Consider the following 24,954-nt stretch of genomic DNA (forward strand, 5'->3'; position numbering starts at 1 on the left):
GACCTCTGACCACTAAGCCTGTGAACCCTGAAGGGCTGCCGGGACTTCCTCTGCAGGAACCTCTGGTGCCTGGACACCACCAAGCAGGAGTGAAAAACCAGGCACAAAACACACAACACACTAGGACTCATGAGCATGGGAGCTGAGCCCAGGTCCCCGCTGCGGCTGGGAGTTCCCCTGGGTGGCCTCAGGAGAGTCCTCCCCAACTTCCTCTGATTACCTCTCCTTCCAGGCACAGGCCAGGACGCTGTCAGTCACCAGCTCTCCTTGTTCCAGATCCAAGCACCCTGCCCTCACGCCCACAGTCCCCCCAGAGGTGCTGCGGCCTCAGGGCTGCTGGGTGGGACGTCCTCTCTCACTGATCCTAGTTGATGCAGGTGTGTGATCTGACCTGGAGCTGTTGCGGCCCTGGTGTGCCCAGTGCACTCAGGTCACAGCCCAGTGCTGTGCCTGAGCCCCACTTGGTGCCCAGTGGCCTCACCTGGGCCCTTGCCTGTGGCCTGGACAAGGGACTCTGCTCCAGGTGTCCTCTCTCCAAGGCCTCGTGCATCCACCAGTGTAGTTTGGTCATCATATCAAACTTCCCTCTTTCAATCGCTGTGGTTTGTCTGTCCCAGGGGACAGCTCTCTGCCGCTCCTCCAGGCCTCCTCAGCCTCCCACACACCTGTCCCTCAGTATCCGGTGTTGTTCTTACCTTTGGTCACTATCCAGACATGGGGCTCTGAGCTAGAACCATCCAGTGACAGTGCAGGGTGACCTTGAGGATGACCACCCTCCAAAACATTTAAGCAAAACCAGGGGCTCACGCACACTTCTTGCATCTTTTGGAGCAAAAAAAAAGACACCCTAGCACCCTGCATGCCCGGGACAATTCACTGCACTGCTCCCCTGGAGGACTGGCTGCTCCAATGCAGTGTGAAGAGGAACTCTGTGAACAGGTCGTCTCTTCCCACTGACCTCCCTATCTCCAGTTCTGATTCCACTCGCCTCTGTCCTTGCCAATCTCATCTACCCCAGAGCTAGGTGCCTGGAACAGGGCTGGCCACAGATGGGGTGGGGGGTACCCCTGAGACGTCCACACAGGGCCACCTGGAAGCCCTGGTCAGCTTTAGCTACTTTTCCCTAGGGCTGAGAGCCGCTTGCTCTAACCCTCGCCCCGGCTGACTCATCTTCCTCCTCATCCCACACAGCCTGGTGGCCATCTCGGACTGGCCTCATGGTTAATCCTTTCCAGATACTTGGGTGTTTGGTGAGTGCAGATTCTCAACAGGTCAGCAATTCCCCTCCCCCCAAACTCTCTTGATGACATGTCCCCTCTCTTACCTACTCCTGGCTCTCAAGAAAATTGTTCCAAGAGCTTTTTGTCTCTTATAGATCCTTTTCCTCTTTTGTCCCTGCTACAAAATCTGGAAAGAGCCAAATTATTAATGAACACACTCCCCACATCTCCAGAATCTGTTACTTGGCTGCTGGGATCTCCCAGCTCAAAACTCATGGCTGTCACCCCAGCAGTCCCACACTGATCTCCAGGGCCACTCAGACCATCACTGCCAGGATGTAACCTCCCTTCTTCATCAATGGCTCTGGAGAAATGGCTGGTGAAGTGCTAGCTCAGAAGAGCCAGAGGATCGGTGACAGAATGCCTGGTCACTTCTCACTGCTAGGCGCTGAGTTAAAGAGAAAAGTCAATTACTCAGGAACGCCGTCTGTGCGGTGTGAGCAGCTTACCTTCGGCTGAGAACTGTGTGATGAAGGTCAGGGGGCCCTTCTCCAGGAGCACTGCCAGTGTTATGACCAAGACTTCTGGCCCTCACTGTGGCCTGGACAGACCTTTCTTTGCAAATGTGAATGGCAGGTGATGGTGAGGAAGACCTGGGTACTTGGCAGACATGATTAAGCAAGAGCCTGCCACTCAGAGAAAGACAGCTGACATTTGTGGCCAAGAGAATTTTAGCTTTCCAGCAAAAATTTCAGTTATAAAACGTGTACCACTATGAGTCAGCTTCCCACTTGTGACTTAGACCATTAGTGATATTTATGTGATCATAATAAAATATTTCAACACTTGAAAATCTGCAAACTCAATTAAAACAATACTTTCCAAATAACCAATGCAGAATGTTATTAATGAGACATGGTGGCCAGGTGTGGTGGCTCATGTGTGTAATCCCAGCAGCTCCTGAGACTGACAGGAAGCTTCCAAGTTCAAAGCCAGCCTTAGCAAAAGCAAGGCGCTAAGCAACTCAGTGAGACCCTGTCTCTAAATAAAATACAAAATAGGGCTGGGGATCTGGCTCAGTGGTTGAGTACCCACCCACCCCCAACTCTACAAACAAACAAACAAAGGCATGGGCTGGAAGTCCACTCTTGAGTACATGGCAAATGGACTTTAATTAAGTGAAGACCATTAGTTCACTGATGTAGATTTTGATTCAATATTGTAATGAAGATTTAAGAAATCACCAAACACCAAAGTCAGCTACAAATGCTATTACCACTGTCTGTTCCAGTTATGTGTGTATGTGAAGATTTCCTCTATAAAACTATTAAACCTTTACCTGGGGCTTCTTTCTCCTGGCAGTGTCTCCTGGTTTTCAGTGTAGAGGACTTGAACATCTAAGAAACAGCCCAAGGTTTCATCGTTTTGGTGCTACTGTAAATGAACTTAATTTTGTTTTCTAATTGTTTATGACAAACATATAGGAACACAAGCATAAGAAAGGGTCTTCATGCCAAAAAGGCTGTGAACCAACGAACCACTTAGGTTTAGTAAAATCCAAACCTACATCTGGCCAATATCAAAACGACACCTACAATTTTCTAAAACATTCTTTTTCTCCTTAGAGTGCTCATTAGAAACAAAAACTTCCCGAATACAAAGTGAAAACTCATGTGCCTACCACCCAGCCCCAGTGCCAGTTCATACCCCTCCTGATCTGCCTCTACCGTTTCCCCCTCCAGTACTGTGAAGCAAACCCACGACACCATCACAATGCCCCTGGTATCCCCCAACAAGAGCTCAATGCCCCAGCAAAGCTGGCTCTGAACCAGACTGCACCAACCACCTGCTGAGTGTGGGTGCTGCTCCCCAAAGGAGCTGGGCAGTTTCTGCTCCCAGTCACATTCCGTTTAACAGTCCAGAAGTTCATGAGGTTCACTAAATTATTTCTCAGCATGAGGTCTCTGAAATACTTCAAAGAATAGTCCAAGCAGGGGATGGCATCAAGTTTGATATCCTTTAAAGACGCAGAGCAATTGGGTAGCTTCTGGGGTCTGCCAGAGTTTCTGACGTCCAACTTGGCTTCTGTGCTTGACGCCTGCTGCCTGCTGCACTCCACAGCCTCCCGCTCCTCCTGTTGGTGTTCACCAGTGGGTCTGCAACAGTCAGGTCACATGTGATGCCACTACAAATCACACTCTTAATGAGTCTACATTCACTTTAATATCTGTGAAACCAAAGTCTGGGAAATCATGTTACCGATCTCTTATGAAAATAAGCACCGGAAGAAAAGGATATTAGGTGGCACGCAATTTATACTCCCCTACAATAGAGTGAGAACAAGTGCCACAAAACTAGAAGTTTTTGATTCCCAGCCCCCAAACTAGAGGATTTGGGGGGTATGTGTGTGTGTGGGGTGTACCAGGGATTGAACCCAGAGGCACTCGGCCACTGATCCCCATCCTCAGCCCTATTTTGTATTTTATTTAGAAATAGGATCTCACTGAGTTGCTTAGCTCCTTGCTTTTGCTGAGGATGGCTCTGAACTCGCCATCCTCCTGTCTCAGCCTCACAATTCGCTGGGATCACAGGAGTGTGCCATCGCGCCTGGCTAAAACAGATTTTAGCAAAGCAAAAGCATTTTAAAAATACAATGGAGATCATGAGAATAAAGTAAAATCTCACCAGAAAAATCAGACACAATACCAAACTCCTCCCTCCCTCCCTCCCACTGCCAACTCCACCTGCCCGGCGAGGAAGTACGCCTAGGAACAAAGTGACCGTGAGAGTGCTTTACTCAATTTGTAGAGAACAGTTTTAAAACAAATGTTAGTACACTCTTACAACACTGGTTTGCTCATGTGACATTTTCTCCATCTGCACCAATTGTTATTACAAAAAATCCAAAAAGTAAAAATTCATTACAATATTTGCAGTGTAACCACTAATTTTGCCTAAACAAACGCTAATTTCTACAAAACCATAAACTTAATGCAGTTTTATTAAGAGATTCAAAATTCTCTCAATTAACTGGATATACATAGTGATATATGTGAATATATATACGTTTTTTTTAAAGCAGGAAATCTCAAAAAACAGAAAGGGAAAAAAAAAGTAAAAGTAGTTAAATATTTTGATCTGACAGTTCCTACAAATAGTAATATCCGCTACGTATAAAGGAAACCATTATATGTGGTACAAATCCTAGAGAGCAAGTAGGAAATGTGGAGTAAAAACAGTCAGAATCCGCCCCAGGCTGGGCCTGTTCCAATGGAACCCAGGGCAGTAGGCTGCATCATGAAGCCACGGTGCGCCACACTAAAACCCCCACCCTGTGGCAAGTTGCAGTTTTGGTGAGAAGACTCTGAAAGAGACAAACGCTCTTTTCTTCGTACAATCACGACCGGAATCTCTGTGAGGCTGCATGGTCAGGACCTTACAGAGAGAGCAAGGAGGCCCTCAAAATGATGCCCAAGTGTAAGAGGTAACTCACCAGGCATCTCGATTACTGCCCCCTCATCATAATCAGATACAACTTACAAAAAGGAAAATGGCAATTTCTGGTGACAGTATTAAAAAATCAAGTAGACACTGGCATCAGAAAAAACCAAACTGCAAAAGAGAATCTTCTAAAAGGACGAATACCCTGCCAGGGACACCTCTGGGCACAGGAAGCCTGCTCATGCACCACTCACTCACTGGGAGCTGCTCAAGCGGGAGTCTACTTTCTCAGAGTTCAAGTACAAAAGCAGGACGGGGGAGACCCTCCAAGTTGGTGTTGCCATGGTGCTATGAGTTAGCTGTCGGGGAGGTGGCCACTCTCTTGTCCTCAGGAGCCGTGGTGCAGGTACATGGCACCAAGGACGGCGCTGTCATACCGCTGCTCCACCCGCACACAGCTGGAGTGCTCGACCACGCTGCTCAGCTCAGGGATGCTCTCGGCAGTGTCCCCAAAACCGTGGTAATGTCCATACTGCAAATTCTCCCCAATGTCCTCCACCCAGGAGGGCCTGCTGGCCACGCAGCTACTGGGGCTTCCATTCAGGTGCAGAGAACCGCACATCTCAGGGTTAACACTCATGGTCTTTTCTGGCTCCTCAGTCCCATTAACACAGACAGAACCCACTAATCCATTGCTAATTCCATTAGGTCCTGTCAAGCCCGGGTCATTCCTGCTTTCCATCCCATTGAGCGGGGCCACGCAGGGGAAATCCAAATGTCCATTGATGACACATCCATTTGTCAATGTATTCGATACGGAGCTACTGTTTTTCATATCTGCATTAAGAAATACACCTGTCACCAAAATTCAGAACAGGGTGGGAGACAGTATAAAAACGCTTCATTGCTGCCACAATTGTAAGGGATTTAGTTTCTTTTCTGTTGCTTCTTTTAGACAAACCAGCTCCTTTTCAAAAATTAAAATGAAAAAAATGAACAGGTATGTTTACAAACAAAACACAGGAGTAGTATCTGCCTGGCAAGATAGGAAAACGTAAGCACTCAGCAGCATTGGGCAGTCAAGTTTAGAAACACAGGCTGACAAACACAGCACACAGAATACCAAAAGTAGGAAGAAACTAAAAAAAAAATCTTATTTTAGAACTACTTTGAAGAGCAGTTTTAAAAACAGCCCCTGAAAAGGTCCATCAGAACTGAAAACTGTAAAGTTTTTCACAAAGTTAAAACTTCTCTATTTAATAGGAGGAGGTGGGGGAAGGGAACGGGTGAATTAGGAATGCTCCAACCACGTACAAAATACCACAGGACAGGAGGAGGAGCTGGCTTTGCTTTGTGATGCTCAAATCCACAAGGACCTCTGGGAAAGGCGGTGAAAGAGCACCAGCAGAACAGCGAGCACAGGCAGAGAGAGGCTGCACAGCCAGGGACGCTCTCGCATGGCAGTGGGCGAGGAGCACAGTTCTGAGGAGTCTCTTCAAATCCAGCAATTAAAATGACCATGAGGGCCGGGGTTTCATGGTGTTAGGTCATTTTCAAAAACCACTTATGCTGGGAAAAAAAATGCTGACAGTTTAACCTAACACCCAGTAGGAAGGCCGCATCCCATGGATGTAAAGTCCATCACAAAACGCTTGGGCACGTTGAATAGACAATTAATCACAAATTATTTTTCTGTGTATTAGAATTTGAGAATATCCAGGTTTTCAGGAATTCACAGAACACTACAGAGAATGATCTAAAATTATCTCTTGCTTGATGATAATAAATTTCACCTTGAAGTCCTGGGCTATCAACGGAGAAGCAATAGATACAGAAGAGCTCAGTCCTAGTAATGTTCAGAATAAGGACACATTCTAAACAATCCAAATACCCTAATGTGCCACACACTGTGCCACTCTTACCATGAAAGGGGGACTCTGTGTCCTGCCTGTCTTCTGGCCAAGACAGGATTGTTTCTGGCTCAATGAACAAAGACATCTTCTAAACATTCCACAATCATCAATTTTTTTTGGTGATTTAATCAACAATTAGCTTAATTGCTATTAACTCTTCAGGGACAATGGATCTTATTTTTTTCCTCAAACTAAATACTAGCTTTTCTATTTAGTTAAAACTGAAAACTAGAGAGCAGTGTCTAAAGGACTAAATATAAATAAAAAGAAATTAGGTTATTTCCAGGGCAAATTTTATATTAATTTTTTTCAAAAAATAAAAGTATTAAATTACCTTACATAATGAAACTCATAGATGTGTGGCAACACTGGACAGTCACCAGTATACTGTGTATATAGTTTTTTACTGAAATAAAGCAAGCCGAAGCTTTCTGAAGTGCTCGGACCTCATCTTGCTCTGGAGACTGTGAGGGAGCCTGGGCAGGCGGCTGCTGCGACACTCCCTGGCCCAGCTCCCGTGGCACTTCAACAGCCTCAGTCCCACCACATGTCTAGTTCCCCACAGGTGCCACCAACATCCACACCCACTCCACAAGGGAGTGGGCAGCTGTGAACAGCCTGGGGACAAAGCCTATAATACATCCTGCCCCAAGTCCAGCAGTCCCAGAGAAAGCCATGGTTCTTTAGAGAAGGGAGGGCTATGGACCCTGCTTGAGGTCTTGAATGAGGGGAATTAAAAATGTAAAGGCAACATTTGAGCAGCTTTTCAAATATGCACTGTCCTTGAAAATGATCCTATAAGAACAAAGAAGAATACTTGGAAGTACTCAGGGCAAAGCAGCCTGACTCCTGTGACGTCCTAATGGACAGAGGCGGCAGTTCCTGTAAACGTTCAGTGGACAAGAAAAGCTGTTTCACCTAAGAAAAATGCAAGTAATCTCTAGTGATCTGTAAGTTTGTTTCCTCAGACAGTGTCCTAAGGCCACAGTGGAAAGCACAGGAAGGCCTACGGCATCTGACGTGGGAGTGCACAGGGCCAGATGTGAAGCCAGCCACCAGCTTCACACGAAAGGCCTGGAAGTCACGTGGGGAGAAGGCAGAATAATCATCCTGCCCACTCAAAAGCACACAGCACAGTCCACTTCTCTTAAAAGCAGGCTTTGAGTCTTGTTTATCTTTAGCCAAGGCCAAATAGCCCCTGACTACAGAAAATGTACTATTTAAAATGTGCTATCCAATGATCAGATTTGCCCATGGCAAATCTACCCGTTTCGTTTAATTATTTGGCAAAAAAGTGAAACTATCCATAACAATTTGGTGGCTTCTAGAGATAATGTATTTCCTTGCATTTTGGTGAACAGAAATGATATTTTTCATGGGGGTCTGGGAAACAAAATACATGATCTTTTCTTCCCACTACAGAATTTAGCAGAAAAATGTACTCACGAAACTTTTAAAAAAGTATTTCTAAATTGATTAACATATTAAGAGAAAGGCTAAAATGTTTTTGTGGTCACCTAAATAAAAGAATGGCAGAAACAAGTGTTTACTAAATAGATAAATCCTTTCAGAAATTCCAAATGCTAGAAGAAATTGAGCTTTTTTCCCTTTAAAAATAAAAATATGACTAATGTTAAACATCTTAACACATAAATTGTTTTGTGAAATGATGTTCAGCATTGCAATAGACTTAGAGGGAATGCCAGACATCAAAGCAACCAAGCCCATGGGACCAAAGATCCCCACGGCATGAGTGGGTCACAAGTCAGCACCACAGTGTTAACAGTTGCCAAGGTGCACAGTGAGCTCTTCCTGGCTACACATTGCCTTGAAAAGACTGGTAATAGCATGATTGGTACGTTCATCCAAAGGTTGTCAGAAAATTAAAAATACAACCTCATTAAAAATAAGCAAGGCACATTAAGCAAAACTTCAAATCAAAACGGAAGATTGCACTTGTATTCTCATATCCAGAGAATGCACCAAACACTTGTCCTTGTATCTACAAATCTGCCCAAGATGCGCAAATTATTACATTTTTTAAAGATACTGGACAGCACAGTGCAAAAATGGTTGAGAGAAAATTATGTTAGAAATAATATGCATACTGATTCTTGCAACGACAAGGGGTTTGCATTGCTGAAACAGTATATATTTCTATTTCTTTTGGTCCAACAGAACCACTCTCTTGTTGTGTGGTGTCTTCGACCATTGGGTTGTTGTTGCAGACAACAGGAAACTGTCCACTCCCACCTGTTACAGCAGAAAATTCTTTATCAACGTGCATTCTGTCAGCGTCGTCTTCGGTCTCGCCATTCATTAGTGGCATGGCGTAGTCCAGGCTTGGAGCTGCACAGAGAACAAGGACTTCAGACCCTTTGAACACACAATAAAACTAAGACACATTTTCAAAAACCCTTTTTATCAGCAATAAATGCTTTTGAACTCTCAATTAAAAAAGTAAAGACCACTAATTTAATTTCCCACAATAAAAAATACTTTTTGAAGCGTGCAGTTCAATTAATGTCATGCAATTCCAGATATATTTTCTAATTATACTTGATGGCAAAAATACTAATTTAGGGATCTTAAAAGAACAGAGATCATACAACCTATAGATAATTTGAAACATTTTTTCCCCAAATTCAAAAAATATTTTTCAAAAGAAATGGATAATTCTTAAGCACACTGTCCAAGTGGCTTTTGATCTGTGACCAAAATACAAAAAAACTGAAGACACGCACTAAAAAATCTTGAGTCCCAAGGAATCTACAGCTAAAGCTACACATGCACACTCTGTGTCCAGAGGTGGAAAAGGCACACATCTAGTCATGTCCACAGGCAACACTGTATACATCTATTCACCAAACTTGACAACACTCTTGTCTCTATCTAAAAAACAATGACTTTTTTTTTTTTTTTGCCAGTAGGATCTTAAAAATCACTGTTATATCTTGGTTTATGCATTCACCATGGCTTGAATCCCACTGTAACTTAATTTCAGAAGGTCTTCAATTTGCCACATTCATGTGTACTTAAGATCCACCTAACCAAATTTCCCCATTCTTCTTTCCTCCAAATAACAGAGTTAACATCCTTATAAACACGTCTGGTTAGTTTGCATTTCTGGTTCCTGAATAAATATCCAGAATTATTTCTGGATCAAAGAATAACACAAATAACAACTCTTACTGTGTAATATTTCTCTCAAACTTTTGAAAATAGAGAACTGAACTCTGTAGCTTTAATCAGTTCTAATTTTAGAAGCCTCAATCACTGTCAAGGTGTCAATCGCAGATTACTCCCCAAAGATGCTAATGTACAGAATGGGAAACATGATTCCTAACTGCAAAGAGCAAGTTGTATATTTAGGAAATAAAGTAAAAGTCTGCACAAGACAAAAACATTCTTCAAACACAGGTGATCTGAAACTCAAGGCACTAAAGTATCTTTTACTCCCTAAGATTTCCTAAATCCTCCACACCCCAAATCAGCAAAGCCAATCCTCAACCTCACTAAAAACCAGTACTCACTTTTCCAAAATCAATGGTAAACAGGTTAATGTAACAAAAATAAAAATAACTAAAACTGGGGGAGGTAGCAGCACTGATGCCCTGTGTGCAGGGGACGCTCTGCTCACTTCAGGGGGCTCTTGGGGTAGCTGTTACCTCCGGCTCATTTCCTTGAGTCCACGGCACTGCTCAGCCAGACCAGCGTGGGTCCCTCAACAGATGCACCCCAAGGACACACCCAGCAAGGCTGAGCATCTTCGCACTTGGCGCCTGGTTCTGTCTGAGGTTCAGATGTCAAATGTGAACATCAAAAACGACAACTAGAGGTCATCTTTGCAATTTCATACTTCTGAAGAGCAGGATTTTTAAGAAAAACACCTTACAGAAAAAAGAATGTGAAGATTTCCCCTGCTCCCACCCTAATAAGGGCGCCCATCCTTTCATTTGCTAAGCCCAGAGCCCAGGACAGTACCTAGGTCTAGGAACAAAGCCCACTCACTAGCCAGAAACAGAGAAAGAAAAAAACTTCAGAAAAACTAGAGTATAATAAAACCTGAAGAGCCACAACTGCCTCAGGCAGGAGGGCCGCCCCTGGAGCAGTGAGACTGAGGGCAGCTGGGCTGCCAGGGGCGCGGAGTCTGGTGCCAGGGAAGGCTTGGGGGTTCATTCAGACAGTTGGGACCAAGCAAAACCTACCCTGGAGCAGGATTCACTGCTCACTGGGCGGGTGCATTCTGCTAATGCAGATGCTTCCTCATTTATAAGGTAGAAAGGAAAGAAATCCACACCGCAGCAAGCAGTCTTTCCCCCAGTCTGCAGTTGCTCCTATAGCCTGGTCCAGGAACTTGGGTGACCCGACTCTGCACCAACGCCTTCTTCCTTTCTGTACCCCTAGAACCTACAGATAGGTGCTCAATGGCTGGGCTGTAATTTTAGTGGCACATTACCAGCCATGGAATTAAACTGGCCTCTCCAGGCCTTGAACTCCTGGCATTTAACACCAGGCACCTGTGGCAGCTCCTCCCACAGCTCCTACACCTGCTGAGGGGCCATTTTAAATATGGCACCCTACACTGCAGGCCTGTGCAGACATCTCAGAGAAACCAACACTGGCCTCAGTGACCAAGTTGCATTCTATGCTTGTAGCTTTGGGAAGGAAGCACTTTTATTTCCCGTCTTCCTACTGACTTGCAGTTCAAGGAAAATGGCTGAATATTTCCCAAACATATGTGCCATGATCCTTACCTTCCTACTGCAAGAGCAGGCATCTGCTGAGAAGTCTCATGGTGGACACTGGAGATGCAGGGCAGAGAACTCCCTGCATTTGTCTCAACCTCCCAGCCTTCCATGCACAGATAAAGCCCTGATTCTTGACCTGGGGGGCCAGAGCCTCAGGCAACTCAGCGGCCAGCAAAACTACAAGTTCTATTACCAAAAGTTAAAAACACGGGGAAGGTGTCACCCCGTTTTGAGAGCCATGAGAGGGGGCTGCACTAGGAAAGCAATGTGCTGGACACCAAGGATGGCCACTGCAGAGCCCGCTGAGTGATACCCAGCGCAGGACAATGATGTCTGACTGCTAGGCACACCTGCAAGCTGACCAGGGTATGCAACTACCAGGCAGGAAAACCGCTACATAGTTGCACCGTTGAGCTGCCCATGCTCTGGTTAGCTCCTGGGCACTGCTCCCAAGACCTGCCCACAATGGTTCTGTTCCTCAAGATCAGAGAAGCAGATGCCCTCTCACCTGAGCAGAAACCTCCAAGGACTCATGTGTAAATCTGAGGGAGATCGAATCACATCAGGTTCATGATCAATTTTCAAGTGCTCAGGGGGTGACTTAGAACCTGAGAAGTGGCCAACTGCTTCAGGCCCTACACACTGTGGCCTTCCCTTGGCAGAGTGCATGTGAGTGGGAATGCTGATCACAGGGAGGATGCAACTTCCCATGGCAGGAACAAGTGGAAAACACTCCTTCATGGTTCCCACCAGCCACCGGTCCTTAGAACTGACTGACTTCGATTGTCTACTTTTTTCCTAAGAAAGATCTTAGTTAAACCAGTACTCAATTGACCTTCAGTGGAACTTGGTCTCTTGCCATGGCCTGAATCCCAGCAGGCAGATGGTGAGAATGATGTGAGGCGGGAGGGTGACACCGACGGGGAAGTGTGCCCAGGAGACAGAGGCAGCAGTGCTGTCAGACTGAGGAAGGAAAATCAGTGTCCCAAACTGAAGAACAACCAGAGCGCATAGGTAGCAATGGGAACCAGACGCTGTGTGGTCTCAATGTAGCACAGCCTGCTCACAGCATCTGAACACAATGAGGGGTGTTCTGCTGCTCTAAATTTTTAAAAACAAATATGAACAGTTTTTCAGTATAGGTTTTAGGAGACCAGAGACATAAGAAGTTAAAGCATCTTATGTGGCTGAATTAGGGGAGGTATATTAAAATTTTATTTTTGGGGTTTTCTTTGAATCTCATCTTTAAGACACGAGCAAACACCTAGTATTTACCAAATCAGCTAGTCACATTGCCCTTAAAACTTGTACTCTTCAAGTCTACTCAACAAAAGCAACCACAAACAGAAAAATAGGCCACTCTTAGCAGTGCACACATTCTAACGCCAACTACATGGGAGTTTGAGGCCAGCCTAGGAACCTTACAACTTTTTCTCCATATGAAATAAAAATGGCTGGGGATGTAGCTCAGGAGCAGAGGTTTGTCTGGCAGGAGGCCCTGGTCTCATCCCCAGGGGCCACCAGAAGAATCAAACAAACCCCAAAACACAAAACCCTCAAACTCAGAAAAACGGAGATACTTGGTGTTAAATTCATCCTGGAAAAAAACTATGCTGGGAAATGTCACTGCTGATTTATAGCGACAGCACTGTAGATAACGAGAATCTGAGGCCAATAGCTATTTGGTTAGAATGACTGTGAAGTCAGTTCAGCTTCTGAGATCTGCTGTCACCATAGGAGGCTACTCAGGGCTGTGGTGGTACCAATCATGGCACAAGAAGTTCCTGTGTCCATCTGGACCACCAGCAGAAACAAACAACAATCGACAGGATCAAGTGTCCACCTGTGGAAAAAACTGCATTCTTTCCTAACTAGGGGCACTGGCAGGCTTCAGGATGGTCTTCAAGGACTACACATGCCAACACTGTACTGAGATATTCCTGAAGATGAACTAGAAATACCAACAAACCCAAACTTACTATTACAAAGCAGGTGTAGTCATGAAATCCTGAAGTTCACCTATCATTCCTTTCTGACCAAAGGTCAGAAAGAAAGAGGAAACACCACCCCACGCACACACTATCACTATCCCAAAAGAACAGGATTCCATCCTGGGGAAGAGGCCCCCTCCAACACTTCTCAAGACCAGCTTCTCATCAACTTTAGCTTTACTGCACCCTCCAGGGTTTATACGCCCATGTCTATCCAGTAACACCTCTGTTCTGAGCAAATTGCATTTTGATGCTGGGAGCCATCAGCCAAGTAGGTATGACAATTTCCTTCCCAGCTACTCCCATGCTGTCTAGTGGAAGGACTTCTGAAAGGTGACCTTGCTCAAGGACCAGGGCGGATCCGTGTTTAGGGTGTCCCTGGTTTAGCATAATAGGAGATTAGGGTGTTCCCCCTTTAGAATAGGGTGGTTTAGCATAATAGGAGATTAGGGTGTTCCCCCTTTAGAATAGGGCATATCCTGCTGCTGAGTTCCTCTTGAGTGCTTAGGGTCAGAGTATTTTTGGGAGACAGAAGCCCAGGAGTAGTGGATTTGGGCAGAGTGTGGATTTGGGCAGAGAACGTGGATTCCCCCAGAACGTGTTTGTAGATGGCCGGTGTGAGTTCGGGAATAAAGAATTGCTGTTTGAATCTACAAGCTGTGTGGAGACTCGTGATTTGTGCCCAGCCAGAGACTGCTGCATTTTGATATGACTTGAATGGCTTCAAGTTATTTTAAAGTATGAACTTTCCTAGTATAAGTTGTTTCCAACGGTTTATATTCAATTCAAAAAGGCCTAGTCATTTTTATCCATTTAAGATACTTTGTATCACGTTATTTCCAGGGGAAAACTGCTGCAATGGGCAGTACTTCCCAGTGGTTTAGAAAGCAGAACTACTACCTTCTGTAGGGCCAGACTCATGATCCCAAACTTAAAGAATGCATTTAGAGACCAAGCCAACTGGAATTATTGCTTATTTGAATAAACTTCACACTAAAAACATCATTCTATGTGATGGCTGAGTTGCAGGAAGACAGAAGAACTATTTAATTAATAAGATCAAAGCTATGATCTATTTAGTCAAGGTATTCCAGGCACCTATAGATGTTTTTAAACAAAAGGAAAAAAAAAAACCTTAAACCCTTCTAATTATTTTTATATGTGAAGTTACTCAAAAGGATTTTTTATGCATGTTACATGAGGAAATGAAATATTTACTGACATGAGAATAAGGATTTATCAAAACCAGTAATTTAGATAGACAGCAAAACTTGTGCTCATACACACGTAAACGGCAAATCAAAACGAAATGTTAGAAATTATGAAGTAGTGCTGTTATTTTGAATTACAAACCAAAAACACAACAAAGAAGGTAAATAATTATATATTCAACTTCATGCACAGTGGGAAAAACTGTTTTAATGATCAAGAATCAGCTCCAGGCTTGGGATCGCTGTGTGCAACATCCCGTCTGCAGCTGTGGAAGAGACGGCCGATTCCACCATCTGCCACATCCTCAACCTGTACCACCGCAACACGTGGCTGTACCAGGCCCTGCGGGAAGGCACGCGGGTACAGAGTGTGGAACAGATCCGCGAGGTGGCCTCAGGAGCGGCACGAATCCGTGGGGAGACACTGGGCCTCATCGGCTTTGGTCGCACAGGGCAGGCGGTTGCTGTTCGAGCCAAGGCCTTTGGATTCAGCGTCATATTTTATGACCCCTACTTGCAGGATGGGAGCGGTCCCTGGGTGTGCAGAGGATCTACACCCTACAGGACTTGCTGTATCAGAGCGACTGTGTCTCCTTGCACTGCAATCTCAATGAACATAACCACCATCTCATCAATGACTTTACTATAAAGCAGATGAGGCAAGGGGCATTCCATTCCTTGTTAATGCAGCTCGAGGTGGCCTGGTGGACGAGAAGGCCTTGGCGCAGGCCAGGATACGAGGGGAAGCCCTTGATGTGCATGAATTGGAACCCTTTAGCTTTGCTCAGGGTCCTTTGAAAGATGCACCAAATCTCATCTGTACCCCCCACATGGCCTGGTATAGTGAACAAGCATCACTTGAGATGAGAGGCAGCTGCCACAGAGATCCGCCGAGCAATCACAGGTCGCATCCCAGAAAGCTTAAGAAACAGTGTCAACAAGGAATTCGTTGTCACATCAGCTCCTTGGTCAGTAATAGACCAGCAAGCAATTCATCCTGAGCTCAATGGTGCCACATACAGGTATCTGCCGGGCATAGTAGGCGTGGCTCTGGGAGGACTTCCTGCAGCCATGGAAGGGATCATCCCTGGAGGCATCCCGGTGACTCACAACCTCCCCACAGTGGCACACCCTTCCCAAGCTCCCTCTCCCAATCAGCCTACAAAACATGGGGACAATCGAGAGCACCCCAACGAGCAACAGCAGAGAATGCTGAAAGGTAATCATTCAGATAAACTTGGGACCAAGAGACAGTGAAAATGGATGAACTAAAAGAGAAGGAATTTGACAGTCTTTTTAACTGACCCTGGACATATGCATCGTTGGTGTTGCAGTGTTAAAAGCTACAAGAAATAGAAAACTGAAGATGTTGTCTGCTTCCGGAAGCGCTGAAAGAATAGGACGTGATTTATTAACAACCAACTTCTGTTATTGTGTGTTAAGTTTTCCATCTGTGCATCAAATCACAAAGAATAAATAGAGCTTTTTCCTTTATCAGTTCCTTGGGCACAGCAGGTCCTGAGCACCTTGCTCTAGAATGTTGCATCAAGAGTTCCAAACATCAAAATAAAAAAATATTAAGAGGAAATCCCCATCTTATGACTCTAGTCCCTTTGGTCTACAGGTGCTTGTTACCTCTTTTTGCTAATAGGAAGACAAAATTGCTACAAAATGGGGAAAAAACTGTTTGCCTGTGTTAGACACCTGCACGCATAGGATTGAAGACAGTACAGGCTCCTGTACAGAAGTGTCTCCCTCACAGCTGAACTGCATACCGAGCAGGCAAGTTGGTTGTAAGTTCAGTTGTATACCCTCTGATGATGCAAAAAAGAAAAAAAAAAAAAAAAAAGAAAGTATTAAGTTTCACAAGCTGTTTGTACTCAAATATATTTTCTCAGTTTCAGATCCTCAGCTATTTTATTGAGTGGAAAGTCTTGAACTTAGGGGGTCAAGAATAATGTTGCATTTCCTTATGTCTCAGGAAACACTTTTTATGGTAACTTGTCAGATTGTCTATGAACAAACCCACTTTTTTAGACATTTATAAATTCTTTTCTTCACGTGATATTGTATACAAGAACACTTCAGATGTGTTATTAGATGTGACTGATTTTAACAAATCCTATTAGATTTGTATCAACTAGTTACATGTTCTATTCATAGTCTTTTGTGAATCATTGCCTTTTTGTTTAAAAAGATGACCTATTTTGAGCCTTTGTATAGGTACATTCCTGTTTTTGTGACAAAAGAAAAACTAACCTGTCCCAAAAGGAAAAATGGCTATCAGAAGTATGTTTTGTTTTAGTGTCAGTTACCGTTACTGTACTTGTTTATTGTAAAAGGTGGACATTTAGCGTTCAGTGCAGTTTTCAATAAAAAGTAATTAAAATTTCTAAAAAAATAAAAAATAAAAAAAGAATCAGCTCCAGGACCCCACATTTCACACAGTATGTGACGGTAGGAAAAAGGAAACAAATGGCAGGGCAGGCTGGAAAAGCCCATCTGTGCTAGCAATGTGCAAATGCAGTGGCTCGAGGGGCATGTCCAAGGACTTGAACTGCAGAAAGGACCGGACCACGAAGGAGCTGTGAGGTCACAGTCACTCCAGCCATGGCGAGAGAATGGACATCAGGAAGCAGCTCACAGAAAAGCGCATGGAGGCTCAAAGATGTTATCGAGACACTCTGAAACTGCACCCACCACGGAACATGCTCCATGAAGTACAGTGCACCTTTCAGGTGTGCATGACCGTTATCTTGAAAACACATGCATTTCCAGCCACATGCTCTTCTGCACAAGCACCCTCAGGCTGAGGACCATGCAGTGTGGGGCGTGCAAACTGGACCTCTACCTATTGGACAAAATCAGTCTGACTCTACTCGATTGGCTGCAGTAAAGTTCAGGAAACCTAAGGGATCCTTGGAAACACCTTTTAGGACACTTGATAATGACGTACTTGCCAATTCAGCTGACATTAAAAACTTTTTCTTTTATTTTTATTTTTTAGTTGTAGATGGACACAATACCTTTGTTTTCTCATTTTTTTATGTGGTGCTGAGGGCCTCACATATGCTAGGCAAGTGCTCTACCACTCAGCCACAACCCCATCCCTACATTAAAAACTTTTGGAATAGTTTTTAAACTCCCTAAATGTGGTATTTTAGAATCTGATTAGAATGTTAAGGGACATCTTTTTAAAATCACTGAACAGATTTTAGACTTGTCGGTGATGAGGGAGAAATAAAGTATAAAGAACATTTAAACTAACACACATACAATTGATGCACAAGGGCATAATAAGGTCCACACTTTTACCATTTCACAACATTAACCAGGCATTAAGTCAAAGTGCGAATATTGAAAAAAAGTACTCTTAAAGCACTCATTACGTTAACTGAGGCACAGCAATAGAAGAGGATGGCTTGCCCCAAGCCACGTGCACAGAAGATCAAGATCTCCTACTTCCCAGGTGCCTGACAGCACTGGGTGTTTGGCATTTTTAAGACCAAAGAGCAGGATGCTGAGATCATCCTCAGCAAGTCCCACCTGAGCCTGTAACTTCAGTGGTCACTCACTCCACACTTGCTTCTGTCATGTTCTCTGCGTGTTCCTGCCATCAGTCAAAGACATTTCATACATAAACACAGTCTCTCCTCTATTGAAGGGAAGACTTTTCTTCAAGTTAAAGAGTGATCAGTGACTGCTATGCAAACTCCAAATCCATCTTTAAAAAACAGGGAAGAATGAAGTAACTTACCTCAGACCTGACACCAAACTGATACAGAAACTCACATACCACACAGGGCATGAGAACCAGTCGAAGTCACATCCCCTAAGCCAGTGGTGACAGATGTTTGACATATCATCTACAATTATTATAAGTTCAGAAACATTTTCCAAGAAGTGAACAAACAAATCAGGTATGGTGGCTTTTTTTTTTTTTTTTTTTTTTTTAAAGTGGTTGTATTCTGAACAGATACAACAGATGACCAAATTCTTTCTAATTCCTGGCAGGGTGCTCAGAAGCTGCAGGCACACACTCACAGGTGAGGTGACATGTCCCTCCCACACCTGCCCTTGTCATGAGATACATCTTCACAGTGGTGGTCACCGTCCTGCACAAGAACTCTCCAGGCACAGCTCACCTTGCAGGAAGGTGCCTCTCTAAGGTATGCTCTGCCATGCAATAAACTTGCTGGGGAAGGAAAGTCCTGCTTTTCCCCAGCCCACATGGTCTCACCTCCAGTTCTGGCTTTCTTCACTCCCAAGGATTCCGAATCTTCTAAGCATCTCTTTCGATTTGTTCCCACACTAACACGATTGGGAAATCCGTTCTCATGGCCCCCACTCAAGGCACCATTATGACAGAAATGGTTCAGGTGACAATTCTGGAGGTTCAAGAGAAACTGGGTGCACTCTTGGAAACCCTGGGTTTGTGCAATGTCTGCTGCTGTCAGGCCACTGGCATTTCTCAAGCTGCACAACACAAAAACACTGAATTACACCCATTAGCATTTGAACCTGGTCTCTGCTCCTGCTGAACTGACTATCTATCTGAAGGTGATATGAAAAAGCCAACAAATTTACAGCAAATCTTCATTAAAGTAGTTAACTATCCTAACTCCATAACTAACTTCTCTTATACACATTTGATTTCTAAGCAATATTCGGGAGATAATTTTTAAAAAATTAATATGCTAAACTTTTTAAAAAGTCATCTTCCTAATTACTTCTCAAGATTCTTTGTTAGTCTGAAGAATCTAAATTTATGCTAACTTCAGACTCAACCTGAAACTGAATTCTACACATTATCTGCACTTAATTTTTAATAACCCATCCTTTAGCTTCTGTAAAATCATAACAAACAAACATGTACTAAAATTGTCCATGGCATTCACACCAACTGGCTTCCTAAGAACAGTCCCAGTTCAGCAATAAGCTGGATTTTATGCTGGCATGCAACACTGTAAGTGGAAGTTTAGAAGGATGCCCTGATGTTAAAGTAACTGCCATCAGACTCAACATCCCCAAAAAGTTTTGGTTTTGGGTGGTCTTAAGAAAACTTGCAGGAGTTCTATATGTCAGCATTTCTACAGCATCTGAGTAGATGTTTCCTATGAAAAGACTCTGCATAGTGTCCTAGGAACTCGTTCTGAGACTACTCTTGCCATTCCAAAGAACCAATGTTTCACCGACTGATGGCACTAAAGTAAAGGTCTCTCATGTCTTCTGCAGTCACCATGTTAGAGGAGGAAGACCTGGCACAATTTAAGTGGAGACTCTGAGTAACACACAAGAGAAACAGCTGAGCGTATAAATGTTTGGACACCGAATTTATACAGAGGGCACAAAAGCAACTCTATGTTAAAATTCCCCTGGAAGACAAAGAGTACATAGGGCTCTGTGAAATCCTCCACAAAGAAGGCACCATTTCCCTGGCTGTGCTGCATATATATGAGCGACCAGGCAATGCCAGCAAGCGCCTCAGCCTGCACCACTGAACGGCCAGTCCAGGACCCTGACCCTGAGGCTGCTGGTTAGGGAGACCAGGAAGGTAACGAAAGAAAAAATCTGAAAAAGACAACTACAACCTAAGAGACAAATATTCTTCTTTTCAAGGTCAATCACAGCCTTGTAATTCACATTTCCAGCCACACAACCAAAGCTCCAGCCTCAGAAGTAAAAATCTATGTTTCTGGATACTCACTGAACATGTCTACCTTTAAAATCATATATAAAAAATAATGCAATACGTATTTGGAAGGAAGGCCAAGCCCAATTTAATGAGCTATAAAGAGACTAAAGACTTAAGAATCCCAGAAATGAACAAAATTCTCTTAAAAAACAAAGGTAACAGTGTTCAGTACTATTGGGAGCTTTAACATTTTTATTTGATCTAGAACCTTGTGGCTGTGAATCCCAACATCTGAACTTTGATACATGAATAAAAAGGGAAAACCAAATTTGGGCAGAGTGAGTTACATTAACCACACAGGCCCAAACCAGTGTCCTCTTGCTGTGAAGCCTCCTGCAGCACCATGAGCACTGCCGCGCAGAGGTGGTACTCTTCACCCACTGCAGGCTTCATTCTCAGGACACCAGAGAAGATGGTCTAGACCCGTGTACTCTGTCGAGAAATATAAACTGCTATGTGAAGACTTTCAAACTCTGAGAAATCTGAAGATAAAGGCAGAACATGAAGTTTACAAAATAACAGTTCCTGTAGATAAACAATAGTCTCACTCTCCAGAACCCCAATCTCAGAGTATAGAAACAAAAAGCTGCCATTCCTACAGGAAAAACAAAACCACCAACAGCACAGCCAATGGTAAATGGTAAAGAGCACTTCGTGATGGGTCAGAATGGGAAGGAACAACCAACCACTTTTAAATGATACAATCATAAAGGCCAATTTGGTGGAGAAAATAAAGACACACAGGGTACAGCAATATGGAGACCATCAAGTGCTAGGAGCACTGCAGCCAGGGTGCCACATGCACCCAGGCAACACCAGCTCACCACTCTCCTGAGGCCAGAGCCAACAACCTCCAGGCGGCTCTCGGCAGTGTCTTCCAGACTTTAAAGGAGATCTCAAAAGGAGGATCACAACCAACTCACACTGTGCATGCCACGTGGGGGCCACACCAGCAAGCACAACCACCTATTAGCTAAGGTTCTGATGGCTTCCCACACAATTTAGGGTTCTGAAGACAACATGGAAGGGAGATAGAAAAAACATTTCCAGAGAAGTGTACTATATAGACAGCATCTGTGACAGAGGACAGGACACAGTAACGGAGGAGACTGATTTACCCACTGTTTAGGTGGCACTGCCCATGTGGCATTATCAGGAATGGGAACATTAGTTTTCTCCCTCTGTTCCCAGTGACTGCAGAAGACCTGAGCTACACAGTGACCTGTGTTACCAGGGACTGACTGTATGACAAACAGCCTAACTTCACAGTGTCCGCATTCTTCCTGAGCAGGACCTGTAGCGCCTGATGTTGGCCAGGCACCCCCTTCCTCTCCTACTTACCTTCACCCACTGCCTGCATGCTCCTATGCAGCCACCTCACTCTTCCCTGTCCACATCAGAAACCTCTCCTTGTTGGCTCTCCACACTCAGGCCGCACGTGACAGACATGTTCACTAGGGAACATCTGATCCAGGGGTGGCACTTCTTCTTAAAGGGCTGGACAGTAAATATTTTAGGAACTGCAGGCCATGCCCTCTCAGAAACCACTCACACAGACAACAAGAAAGACTATGTTCTATAAGCCTTTGTGGGCATTCAAATCTGAATTTCATATGATCTCGTTACAAAATATTATTATTCTCTTGATTTTTGTTCAACCAACCTAAAAAAGCAAGAAACATTCCTAGCTTACAGGCCATATAAAAAACAGCCAGCCAGCTAGCCAGCCACATCTGCTGAATAATCTCCCAATTTATGACCCTGGTAACTTTACCTCTACTCTCAATAATGGTTTCTTGGGAAATGACACATTCCACACACTATTCAATTCAAAGATCACTCTTTAAAATGCTCCCAGTCCCACTGACACTCCGTGCACAGTCCAGGCCCTCGAAGAGAATTCAGGCAAATGCCAATGGCAAGCATTGAGAGACACCTTTAGGCCTGAGTTCCTCATCTATATCACCATGTAGGCTTCCAAGTCAGCATTAGAATAAATGATTAAAGTGTATAATTCTCAAAACATTTTAAAAATGGTTTGCAGTGCTGGGGACTGAAGCCAAGGTGCAAAGAATGCTAGGCAAGTTTTCTACCACTGAGCCATACCCACAGCCCTCAAAACACTTATAAAACAAAAGCTTGGGTCTTTTCATTTTCACATATGCTTCACAGTGAAGCAATATTTCAATTGTGGTATTTTAATAGTTGAAATGTATCAAAATGTTAAAATGTATCAAATTCAGAAACCCTCATACTCTATATTTACAGTTCCAATTTTAAGTAGGTTATTAAATCTAAGGTACTTGTTTTAATTTGCTAAAGTTCATAAGAGGTAGACATAGAAACTAAATCACTGACTTAGAAGTTTGTTACTTCCACTTGGGATCTAGTACTTATCAACACTCTACCCTTCACCCTATGGTCCGCCAACATTCACTGACTCCCTATACCAAGTGTGGAATCAGTAAGAACAAAGTTAATCTGGACTGCAGCATTACACACATTCTTCTCACAGGAAACTTAAACTACCTGGAGGAAAATGTTAAAAACACTCAAAAACTCTGTGTGTGTGTGTGTATTTTTTTCTAACAGAGATTGAGTCTAAGGGCACTTTACTGCTGAGTCATACATCACCAGTCCTTTCTGAGACAGTGCCTTGCTAAGTTGCTGAGGCTGGCTTTTATAACTTGCAATCCCCCTGCCTTAGTCTCCCGAGCTACTAGGATTACAGGTGTGGCCAATGCACCTGGCTTCAAAAACAATATTCTGGTGAAGACTAAGCTAGAGACAAAATCACACATGTGGTATTTTTAGATTGACACTTAGGGTGTGGAATTTCACACCCTTTGAGGCACCGGGGTATGCAGGCTGTGCCTGAGATCCCATTAATCTTTGTCCATGTTTGACAACCAGTGAGTGTTCTGGAAGGTCATTCTAAAGCCCTTGTCCACTCTCTGCTCCTAACATCCACTGGAGAAATCTTTGAAAGTGGGCAGATATTTTTAAAAACAACAATCATTTGATTTTCAAATTAGTTTAAACACTAATTTTGTTTATTAAAAGGAGGTTTAGCAGGAGCAGATTCTTTTGTTGGTGTTCTACCATAATGGGTGCTCCTCCCAGTCATTTCTAGCTCCTGTACCATTCACCAAGACTACCAGAGCAGTGTCTGGGCAGACACCCATCCTCTCCAACACTTCCTGCTACCCTTTCAGCATTGGAATACCAGCACAGCACGTGGAAGAATGACCTCCACTTTAGTTAAGTGTCCTGCCAACCAACTGGCAAAATAAATCAAACTGCCACTAGCTTTAACTGAGGTTAAAACACAAGTGCTTCTACTTTCTGTAAAAATATTTGAATGGAGCATTAAAATTCATTATACCTAAGAATTCCTCTCAAACGACTTTAGACTCCAGCTCCACTGAGGCCAGCCAGCTTGCTTTCGATTTTCCACTTACAGTGCCACAACACCAGAAGAGAAGCCATTCTGATGAAAAGTTGATTTGGGGGGGTTAATTTTGAAAAATCAAATATCAGAAAATACTTGAAACACAATTTTTAGAACCCAAGGTGCCACATAACCTCCAGGGTGTTTTCTTTTTGTTAATGCCATGTGACAATAAAAGATAACCACAATTTTTATATAAATAATATTTCTGTTAAATTTCTGACCTCAATTTAGCTATTGTTAGTTTACAAGTAAAAAGGTAGATATCATAAATTAGGGTAAGCAAAGCATGCAAATCTAAAGAGTCTATATCTGAATTCCTAGATTAGCATTAAAACCAATCACCGCAACAAATACCTCAACAGTACGCCTCGTGTGCAGAAAGGAAGCGATACTGAGCATTCAATGCCACAACCGTAAGGTTTTCGGAGAAGCACCTGTGGCAGTTTCAGCAGTTTCTATATGGAATGCTCCCCCTTTCTAGGATTACTTGAAAAAATCAAGTCAATTCGAATTACGTAGCTGTAAAACATTGACACGTGTAGTTTTTACAGATTCAGAATCTTCTGTGTGACTTAAAACGGGCAATGGTGCATACACAGGAAACTTAAATAATAAGGGATCACATTTGCAGGCAACATTTGATTAAAAATACATATACACACATGGGGTGCAGAAGCAATTGCTGAGCTAAGCCACAGGCCTGTCACCACCCTGACGCCGAGTGGCTGCTCCCAACACTACCTGTTAAGTTACCTCTTGTAATTTTTAGCATGAAGCCAATTTAAGTATGTCAATATTTTAACAAAAGTTTAAGAGTATGGACTAAAAAACCAACAACTCACGATTCTGGTTACTTTAAAATTTGGTATGCTGTATCACAAATACATTAGTAACTATTCCTAGATGGAAATAAGCAAATAAATGGAATCATTACAAAAAAAAAGATAAAACATTACTAAATGTCCATTTGTACAGATAAAACATAAGCAAACATCTAAAATTTCTTCAGTAAAAAACACATTGTGTATTTTTAACCCTTTGGTATCCAAACTTACATAATTAGGAAGACTTTCTTAAATATATTCTTTAGTTAACAACAGGAAGAAACTATTTTTTAAAAAAGTTTCTACCTGAATAAATTTGGTGCCAAGTTTTCATTTCAAGTTCAACATTACTGAGAACAGTTTTACGCTATAATTGAGCCACAATCTTGTCTACAGACATTAAAACACAAGCTCATCATTCAGGAGTGTGCTATATATGCAACATGCTCTCACT

At 43.4% G+C, this 24,954-nt stretch overlaps 1 protein-coding gene and 1 pseudogene across 2 annotated transcripts in view; one reads left to right on the top strand and one right to left on the bottom strand.

Moving 5' to 3' along the window:
* Window positions 1-3,997: 3,997 nt before the first annotated feature.
* Ankrd10 (ankyrin repeat domain 10) overlaps window positions 3,998-24,954 on the bottom strand; it is a 32,452-nt gene continuing 11,495 nt past the window's right edge. For both annotated transcript variants that reach the window (XM_076872646.2, XM_076872647.2), the window contains exons 4-6: window positions 18,768-19,003; window positions 8,828-8,923; window positions 3,998-5,498 (exon numbers count right to left, since the gene is read on the bottom strand). In XM_076872646.2, coding sequence (XP_076728761.1) covers window positions 5,050-5,498; window positions 8,828-8,923; window positions 18,768-19,003 — 781 coding nt within the window. In that variant the 3' untranslated portion in view covers window positions 3,998-5,049. The remainder of the gene's footprint in view (window positions 5,499-8,827; window positions 8,924-18,767; window positions 19,004-24,954) is intronic.
* On the top strand, window positions 13,523-15,784 carry LOC143411803 (C-terminal-binding protein 2-like; annotated as a pseudogene).

This window comes from Callospermophilus lateralis, chromosome 12, assembly GCF_048772815.1.
Source record: "Callospermophilus lateralis isolate mCalLat2 chromosome 12, mCalLat2.hap1, whole genome shotgun sequence".
NCBI classification, from domain to species: Eukaryota; Metazoa; Chordata; class Mammalia; order Rodentia; family Sciuridae; genus Callospermophilus; species Callospermophilus lateralis.